Source organism: Monopterus albus, unplaced genomic scaffold (assembly GCF_001952655.1).
Source record: "Monopterus albus unplaced genomic scaffold, M_albus_1.0 scaffold4.1, whole genome shotgun sequence".
In the NCBI taxonomy this organism is placed as follows: domain Eukaryota; kingdom Metazoa; phylum Chordata; class Actinopteri; order Synbranchiformes; family Synbranchidae; genus Monopterus; species Monopterus albus.
In genome coordinates, this window is record NW_018127884.1 from 4,371,507 (window position 1) to 4,381,157 (window position 9,651).

General features: G+C 39.7%; 2 protein-coding genes across 4 annotated transcripts in view; both read left to right on the top strand.

Moving 5' to 3' along the window:
* The window catches only part of dagla (diacylglycerol lipase, alpha), a 31,370-nt gene extending 28,388 nt beyond the window's left edge, over positions 1–2,982 (top strand). For 2 of the 3 annotated variants that reach the window (XM_020608419.1, XM_020608413.1), the window contains 2 exons: positions 208–225; positions 668–2,982. In XM_020608419.1, coding sequence (XP_020464075.1) covers positions 208–225; positions 668–1,754 — 1,105 coding nt within the window. In that variant the 3' untranslated portion in view covers positions 1,755–2,982. The remainder of the gene's footprint in view (positions 1–207; positions 226–667) is intronic. The other variant, XM_020608428.1, reaches the window with a different exon arrangement.
* Positions 2,983–4,588: 1,606 nt separating this feature from the next.
* Positions 4,589–7,461, top strand: LOC109965328 (butyrophilin-like protein 2). The gene is made up of 3 exons (XM_020609260.1): positions 4,589–4,942; positions 5,387–5,734; positions 6,532–7,461. The coding sequence occupies exons 1-3, from the start codon at positions 4,870–4,872 to the stop codon at positions 6,690–6,692; spliced, it is 582 nt and encodes a 193-aa protein (XP_020464916.1). The 5' UTR covers positions 4,589–4,869; the 3' UTR covers positions 6,693–7,461.
* Positions 7,462–9,651: the final 2,190 nt, after the last annotated feature.

Genomic DNA, 9,651 nt, shown 5'->3' on the forward strand with positions numbered 1-9,651 from the left:
TGGGTGTGTTGGAGCCTATAAATATATGCAGTGTATCACCGGTTTATTTGATCCTTTGTATATTCAGTTTCCCCTCTTCCTAAACTGTAGGAGACCTGTCTAATTGTAATAATTTAGCCAGTACTAAACAATACTTCTGCTACTAACTACTACTTTGTCTTCTCAAAATTATCGTTTCTGTCTGTTCGTTTGGTTTAAAAAAACAAGACAAAAACCATTGTCACGGTAAGCAAAGCATGATGCCACTACTTTTGCATAATGTGCTCATTTCTCTCATGCACGCATGCACGCTGTCTGACCACAGAGCAGTTACAACTTATGGTAGTGTTCAGTTCCCACTTTACCCTCACTGGATTAGCCCCTGTCCAAAGTCCGTGTGAACTCCTGGTTGTGATGGGTAATTTGTACTGTTGTCTCCTGTATTAGATGCTACACTCCTGGCCTCCCAGTCTCTCCTTCTCTCTGTTCTTCTTTCATCTATGTAATGTTTTGCTGGCATTTGCCTAATTTGTAAAATCAAGATATTGGGAAAAACACTTTCCCATTATACCCTTCTTTAACCTTAAATTGTTTTGATACTTGTTTCATGTTTGTCTTGTGTCATGGGTACCCCCCACCCTACTTTTCTTGTCACTACTCTGCAAATCATTCTTCTCCTCTCCTTTAGCTCATGTGCCCAGTCTGAAATATCTCTGGATGGTTTCTCTGAGTGCCCTCCTCCTCCCGTGCCTGTAGTGCTGCGTGGAGCTCGGGAGCGTTTGTCAGTGGAGCTGAGGGACCGAAAAGCACCGTTGGCCGTCATGGAGAGTCTTTCAGACGCGGAATCCCTCTATAGTCTGGATTCCCGACGTTCTTCAGCCGCACTAAGGGGTTCACCGATGCTGGGTAGCCTCCCTTTCCCTTTGGATGCCCCAATCCCAGAGGAGAACCCATCTCTCAGCTCTCGCACTGAATTACTCGCTGCTGACTGCCTCTGCCAGGCAACACCAGAGCACCTGGGGCAGGTTGGGCCCTTCTATACACCACTGGAATCCAGATCCACCTCAGATTATCCCATGCGGCTGTCTCCTTCCACACCTTGCTACAGTGGACACCATTCCCCAGCACTGCTAAACCAGAGTGTCTTGGTTCAGCCTTTCAGGCCAGAAACTCTTACCATCACAAAAATGCTTCCTGATGGGGATCCTCAACAGATACCTGGTGTCTACAGCCCAGGGACCACTCCTAATGCTCCCCTCAGTCCTCAAATTGGTTCTAGGCCAATGGATAGCGAAAACACAACAGAGAGACAGTTACATGCAGAAACCAGACCATCAGCTTCTACTCCTCCACCCCAACTATCCAATGGAAACCCCAGCCAGGCAGTGCTGGAGTTTGCACAGTACTTGGACTCTCTATTCAGACTGGATGGCAGCAGCTCACCGCCTCTGGAGCTGTCTGATGAGGAGTCAGAGTCAGGCCGGGGCTCATTTGAGCAAGGCGAGTGTCTGGGAGATGGACAGCGGTTGAATGATAAGCAATTTCTGGCCAGAGCAACACTGGAGCCTAACCTAGTCCCCAAGCCCCCACGCACTTTTGCTGGATCTGCTGATCCCTCGTCAGGCATTTCTTTGTCACCCTCCTTCCCTCTCTCATCCTCTGAGGAGCTCAACGACCTTTCCCCCGGCGAGGGCGCCCCACCAGCCATGCACTCCCTACGAACATCTAGCCCTTGTCACTGTCCTGAAGAAAACACACTATCATCTATGGTGTAGTGTGCTCCGAAGACTCAGACGTCTTTTGCTCTAAACTGAGAGGTGCAGTCATCCAGAATTTATAACATATCACAGTACGTGCATGCGACGGAATGCAGTCACTCATCAGATGACGGAACGTGACTGACCGACTCACAAGCTATTTCCATTCTTCAGGTGTTCCCTTTGAGCACTGTTTACAGCATTTTCACACTATTGCAATGACTAAGAAAAAAAGATACCTCTCTCTGCATGCCAGGGGGCTGTGCTGCTTTTGGGTGGATATAAATAACTGTAGCTTCACAATGCCGTTCCAAAACAATGTCGTCTCACTCACATAGGGATGGGTCAGCATTACATCAATTCCCTGACTTAACGGAATCAAAGGGAGAGTAAATAACTGAGCAGGGTTTCAAAAACATATAACACTATAGAAAAGGTTAGCATAGGCACATCATCTGGATTGATGTACTGTACAACTTCCTGCACCCTCAGCAGCTCCAGAAATTTTGTGCATCTTTTATTTTATTTTTTCAGATCAGGAATGTGAAGATGGACATATTTGTCAGTCAAGTGAATAGACATTATGAAATGTTCCTCAGGTCTATAAAGAACTGACTTTGAGAAAGAGAGTAAGCGTGTTATACAAGTGAGAATTTGTGTTTTAAAAAAATTGTGATTGTGGCAAAGTTATTACAGACACCTATGAATGTTTTTGAGTCTTTTGGTTACTCTTTACAGTGCATGAAGACTTTTTTTTTTGGAAGAGAAATTGTCACTCAGTTACTTAGATTTACATTTGGATACTCTTCTCACATCATATTGCTCAATTAATCACCCTTTGCCAAAAAAAAATTAATACATTGTATTGCCAAATGTATTTATGAAATGTAATTTTGTATAGGTATTTTGCTTTATTTAAACACAAACCAAGTCCATTATTTTGCTAGCCATACCATTGGTTTTTATATAGACTGTTACACAGCAACACCACAGAAAAGATGTCATTCTGACCCCAAATACACTGCCATGGCTTTCATTTTTGACAAAACAACCTCTGTACCTTGGGATTGAAACAATCATTTTTAGTAGTTGTCCCAGTCTCATAACTAGCGTATCTTTCTCTTTGGAGACCTCTTAGCAACGTGCCCAGGTCAGGGTCTGCATGCTTTATGCATTTCAGAGTAGCATGGCTGGTATATAAAAAGTCTTGGCATTAAGTCACAGTAAAAAAAAAGACAAAAAAAAACTCTAATCATGTCTAAAAATGATTGTATATTTAAACCTTTCTGAGACTTATTAAATGCCCAGGTCATCAGACAGGACCAAACTATTGGTAAAATGTCCCAGGATATAATTGCTCTTGTTCTCAAGGTGCTCTCAGTCATCTTGGACATCAAGGTGTTTGCTTCCCTTTAATCTGGTTCATCTCAGACATCCTTGAGGTTGAACTGAATTAGGAAATGGGCTTGAGCATTACGTATGCTAATTCTAAATACTGTATGTGGCATACAATCTTCCATATCACTCTGGGTGTAACAGGTGGCTCACGATTTGCATTATTATTCTTAATGTTATCACTTATTTGGTGGTATTATCCTTATTGCTCTTATAACAGATTGGTTAGATGTCAGTGGTTTTTATTAAAGAAATGTAGGGAAGTATTTAGGCCTTCCTGAATGTAAGGAGTTATATATTTCAGACTTTTTTTTTCTGAGTGAAAACGTGTTTGACATTCTGCCATGACATAGTGACAATATGCTCCTTTTACAAACGCTTTATGGTGATGAGACATGCTGCAGAGTGACAGCCTGCTCACAGTGACCTTTGGTGCAGTGCAACCTCCAACCCTAGAGTCACCATAGTGATCTGCACAGTCTCTCTATTTGGAATAAGATTTGCTGTGGTTACTCACACCAGACAGTTTTACAGTCTAACACTACTCAGATCATGCTGGCAGTCCCAGTAGTCTCCCATAGATACACTAAGGTTTGGTCAGCAGTGCCCTACATTCAGTAGCTTTGCTTGCAGCTGGTCATACACTAAATACTGCTCTAAAGAAAGCACTATAATACTTTCCATCATGATGTGTACAGCACCATCTTTTATGTGTAATTATTTATGCATATGTCTGAAAAGATGAAATAGCGTCATGTAGAAAATTATATAGGTAACAATAAGGAGGTGATGACTATATTTAAATATATCAGTACTGACATACTGTATAAAAAATTCATCTGAAAATTACTTATTCAAACTATTGGCAGATTCACAGATTGGTTTTATTGAAAAAAGGAATAATTCAACTATGTCTTGTCCATGTTTACCTGGTTTGCTTCCCTTCCTTTCCTGCCCCATGGTGAGAATATATTTAATCCTTCCCCCTCACTGCCCTGCCTGTAATGGAATAAACTACAAACTATGAAAAAAACTATGAATTACTGTCATATCTCTTTCAGACTGTGCTGCTGGTGGACTGTTGTCAGCATTTTGATGGCTGTCTATTTAAATGAGTTACAACACATTCAAATTCATGTCCCAGGTTTTTCACTGCTATGAATAGTTAGGATATGTTTTTTGTTTAGCTTGAATATATTAATAGGAGTATAAATGTCTTAATTATATATGTGTGCAAAGGGATTCTCTTGAGTTTTTACATGTAAGAATGCTCTTGACAGTCATTCTTTCATTGCCTTACTGTTAACAGAAAAATTGCATTGTTATATATAGAAATATGAACAATGCAATAAGCATATATCAAACTGTGGGGAAATACCAATAAGGATGAAATGACAAGAGCTCTGGAATAAACATGTGCAGCTCATTCATGTTGCTGCCAGTGAGGGTGTGTTCAGCCGGACACGCCTCTCCTCTCCTCCCTCCCCAAAGCGGAAGTAAATGATGACACCGTTCTCTCATGTGTCGACAGATTTAATTTAATCTCTGTTTTTGGCTCTGTTCAATTTCAGTGAACTTTTAACGGTTCGGTACATAGCTTATTGGACAAACGTGATATTCTCCAAATCAACCGCCGTAAACCTCTAGAGGAAGAAGTCACCCACTTTCAGTGCCGAGTGCGAGCCGGTCAAGACCCTTCAGCTGAAGTTAGATCTGAAAGTTCTAGAAAGTTAGCTCCATGTTTCGTTTAGGGACGTTTCTGTTCATTACGGCTACTTTGTATTCAGCTATTTTTGCTTCAGACGTTCGAGGTAAGCTGGTACATTTAAAACGTATTAATTTGTGTGCAGCTAAACATACAGATATAGGTGTTACCACCTATATCAAGGGACTGACAGACAACATGAATGGAAGGCTTATGACTGTTATTGAAAAGAAGGGCGGCTATATTGGTCACTTTTTTTTATGTCAGAAATGTTTATTTGTAAATTTTGAGTTTTATTATTCTCACTTTAACAGATTTACCAAGAGTACTGTAGTTAAATTAATCCTCAAAAATGCAACTTGCCTAATAATTGTGCACACAGTGTAGTCCAAATAAGCTATATAAACTGATGCAGATGTTTGTGTGACAGATCTAGATCCAGATATTTTTGTGACGGAAACGTATATAGGTACTAGCTTTGTGTTACAACCAGACTGTAGAAGAAACTGTTACCTGTTACAGTCATCTCTGTTTTCTTTATGACCCCAAGAGCTGAAAGTGAATCCTGGAGACACTGTTACTCTACCATGTTTGGATCCCGGGCACACCACCCTCCAGATGTTACAGTGGAGCAGGCCTGACCAGCTTTCACATGGGTATGTCTACTTTTACCGAGATGGCCACCTGCTGGAACGCTACCAGCATTCATCTTATCATGGTCGAGTGGAGGTAAAGGATCTGGGGATGAAGGATGGAGACTTTTCTCTGATCCTGAGGAACGTCTCCATCAACGACACTGGAAAATATGAATGTCGAATTGGAAGGGGCACTTCAGGACGGCGAAAGAGACATGACCCTGTACTCCTCTCCACCATCAACCTGAAGGTTGATGACTCAGGTTTGTTGTTAGAGTCCAGTGTTTCTATAGCCTATTTTACACTTCAAGACAGGATTATTGTGCCACATTTCTGCCACATCATTCTGTATAAAAGTTATCAAGCCAACATGAGGAATTGACCCTCTATTCTGCCATGAGAGGTAGTAAACTTGGCTCAACTCTTCTGCTAATTGTTCTGCTATACATCCTCTGGTCTAACACAAAATAAGTCCATATGGCAGACATACTGGTTCGCTGTGACACTAATGTCACCTCTTGTTTGTCAATGTTTGGGTTTGATTCTGCCGAGGCAAGTTTCAGTACAGTTAGCAGTACCAAAATCAAACTTGTGTCTTGAACTTTGTTCACCCACTTTTACTCACTTCCTCTGAAGGTTCCAAGTTAAGCCTATTGGGAAGGGCAGAGGGTTTGCATGTGAAGTATGTTGAGGAGTAATCGAGAAAAACATTATGAATTCCAAATATAATAACTAAAGTCATAAAATATCTAAACAGTGGGATAAACGTTATTTTAACAGGAAGTCTCATTGAGATCAGCATCACTTTTACACGGCAGCCGTGGTTAAAACAGAATCAGAAATGGGTTTATTGCCACTTAAATTTTCACATACAAGAAAAGAAGTTCCTGGCCCATGGGCATTGTTTATGAGGCAGCTGTAACTGTATCAATGGCTGTAACTATCGTCTTGAGTTGAAGGAACAGACAAATAACCAATGAACTGTCTGACAGGAGTTTGTTCCGTCTTTCAGTCATTGCCTACATGGCAGCTGATACTCACACTTCCTTCTGTTCTGCAGGCCACACTGATGGAAAAACCTGGGATGGAGCAGACATGGAGGGAAGAGCCAAAGATGGAGGAAAATCAGAAACGGGCCTCAGAAACGGGCAAGGGCATGTTAGACCGTTAGTTAGTCTGTCAGTTACTGTAATTGTTGTGGTTGGCCTGATCTTCATGTAGAAGAGACACATGAAGAATTCACCCATCCCTCCTGCTGATAAAGCAGATGACCAATAGCTGATCTGAAATATAAATCATGCATGGAAAAGGGACTGCACATAGTGGCACTTTTCATCTAAAGCATTTTACAGTAGCAGACCAATCAAAGTGTAGCTGTAACTCTCTGTAACAGGCTTGGTATTAATGAGGTGGTGCTCACTGCCTGGTTTTCTCCACACGTGCCATTGGGAATTGTCCATTGGCCAAATAGTTCAGTCTTTAACTCATCGCACCAGACAACATTGCTTCTCGTGGTCTGAGAGTTGTTGAGGTGGCAAACTCTCAGCAAGCTGTTGTGTGTGTGTGTGTGTGTGTTTTTGAGGAATGACTTCTGTCTAGCCACTCTACCATAGAGGCCTGATTGGTGGAGAATGATGGGGGCTGCTGTGCTCTTGGCCATTTTCATTGCAGCAGAAATTTTCTTGTGTCCTTCCTCAGATCAGTGTCTTGCAGGTCTATGGACAATTCTCTCCTCTTCATGGCTTTGTTTTCAACTGTGAAACCTTATATGGACAGGTATGTGCCTTTCCTGTTTACATCCATTGAATTAAATTCAGCTCCAGTAGACTTTAATCAAGTTGTAGAAGCATCTCAGGGACTATTGGTAAGAGTAGGATCCACCAGAGCTCAGTTGCAGTCATCATAACAAATACTTGTGTAAATGGGATGTAAAATACTTGTGTAAAAGTGTCTGAATACTTTCTGAATCAACAGTATTTATATTTATAAATCCACTGTATTTATATTTATAGTCTATTTTTCTCTGTATTTTTCATACTTGAAATACTTTTATTTGTTTTACAAAACCCCAAAAACCTGTTTTCACTTTATCATTGTGGAGTATTTTGTGTAGATTGAAAGTTGTAGATGAGCGTTAAACATAAAATGTAAAAAACTTGGACATGTCTGTAAACTTTCTGAATCAACTATTTATATTTATATTTATAAATACATTGTATTTATATTTATAGTCTTTTTTTTCTCTGTATTTTTCATACTTGAAATAGATCCCATTTTGAATGCCCACATTGTTTTTATATTTAGTTTTATTTTTGAACCACAAGGGGGCACAAGTGTGTTACTTATCACTGAGCATTAACTAGACTCCTGTGTGAAGTTGTTGCTGCCAGATCAACAGGTTACATGGTAGGCTGCACGCATGCTAACAATTCTAAAAACTGGTTTCAGCTCATTAGCATTAAGCACAGAGTCTGTTGTCATTTTTTCCCCCTTTATAAAGTGAATATTATAGAGGTACGCCTGAACATTGTGATTCTTTTTATATTTGTTTTTTGATTATTTAAAAGAAAACACACAAGGGGGAGATTATATGAATGCTGTACTACTACTACTACTGCTGTTTGTATTTTTGTATTTTGTTTGTATACTTTGAACAGGTACCACTGTGTCTGCTGCCTGACACTATTGAATTGAATAAATGTAATACTGGATGTATGATAGGCCCTAATCTTGTAAATCATTTTATGTATGCTGATGATTTGGCCATACTTTCGCCCAGCAGTGCTGGTTTTCAGCAACTGCTGAATGTGTGCTCGGACTATGGATTGAAGTATGATGTGAAATATAATGCAGAAAAGAGTGTTGTACTGATCTGTCGGACTAAAGGGGACAAAGAACTTTGTTTCCCAGACTTTTGTTTGTCTGGACAAAGGTTGAGTGTCTGTAGAAAAACTAAATATTTAGGACATTTCATTACAGATCAGCTTTCTGATGATGAGGATATATATCGGCAGTGTCGCATTTTGTATGCTCAAGCTAATATGTTGGTTAGGAAATTTCACATGTGTTCTGCTAATGTTAAAGTTCATCTGTTCAGAACATACTGTACACCGTTGTATACTGCCCCATTGTGGTGTAAATATAAGGTAGCTACTTTACAGAAACTTAAAGTTGCTTATAATGATGCCTTGAGGATTCTGCTTAAGAAGCCTAGGTCCACCAGCGCCAGTCTGTTGTGTTCACAGGTCCATGTTAGTACCTTTCAGGCATTAATGAGAAACCTGATGTACAGATTTATCTGTCGTGTGAATAACTCTGAGAACAGTCTTATAATGATGCTGGCTAATCCTGGTTTTAGTGTAGTACGTTACCAATCCTCTCTGTGGAAACATTGGTATAAATGTCTTTTATGATTTTTATTTATTTATTTGTGTTTTTTTTTCTTCTTTTGTATCCTTTCTTTTTCTTTTGTTTCTTTTTGTATGGACCTTGAGTCTGCTAATAAAGGATGATGATGATGATGACTATTAGCAGCAGTTGTCACATAAGTGGATAAATTCATAACTGTCAATGACCATATTAAACATTTTAAACAAATACTTTACTATGGTCTTTTTTTGTTCTACAATATCTCCACATCTATTAAGTAATAGTATCATTTAGCCTTTGTTCTAAAGGCAGTAGAGTTTCACTCCTTAGGGGGTAGCCCATTCTATCCCATCTTTGAAATCTGAAATGTTTGTGGTACAAATAATCAGCCCATATTCCAGAGGAGAAGCTATCAGAGAAGATTTCAAAATGAGTAGCTAGTTTGACAAACTATTGATAAAAAAGTAACATTATTTATGGCAAAGGTTTTTTGGAATTTAAATTTTGCAAATTGTTTTGTAAACCCTGAAAGTGAGCTCCTCAGAGAGATCACAATCAGAATCAGCTTTAGTGGCCAGGTGTGTTGGACATATGAGGAATTTGACTCTGGTACAGTGGCTCTCAATGTGTATGTACAATGCTTTTCTGTAAAGAAACGAGTTGACAAGCGAGTAAACAAGATAAGGCTGAGAGAACAAAAAAAAAGAAGCACAGACAAAAAAAGAAGAGAAAAAGAATGTGTAAACAAGAAAAGGGAATGTGCATTAGGAAAATAAAAATAAGGTACTTATAAATATAAAAATACTGTATA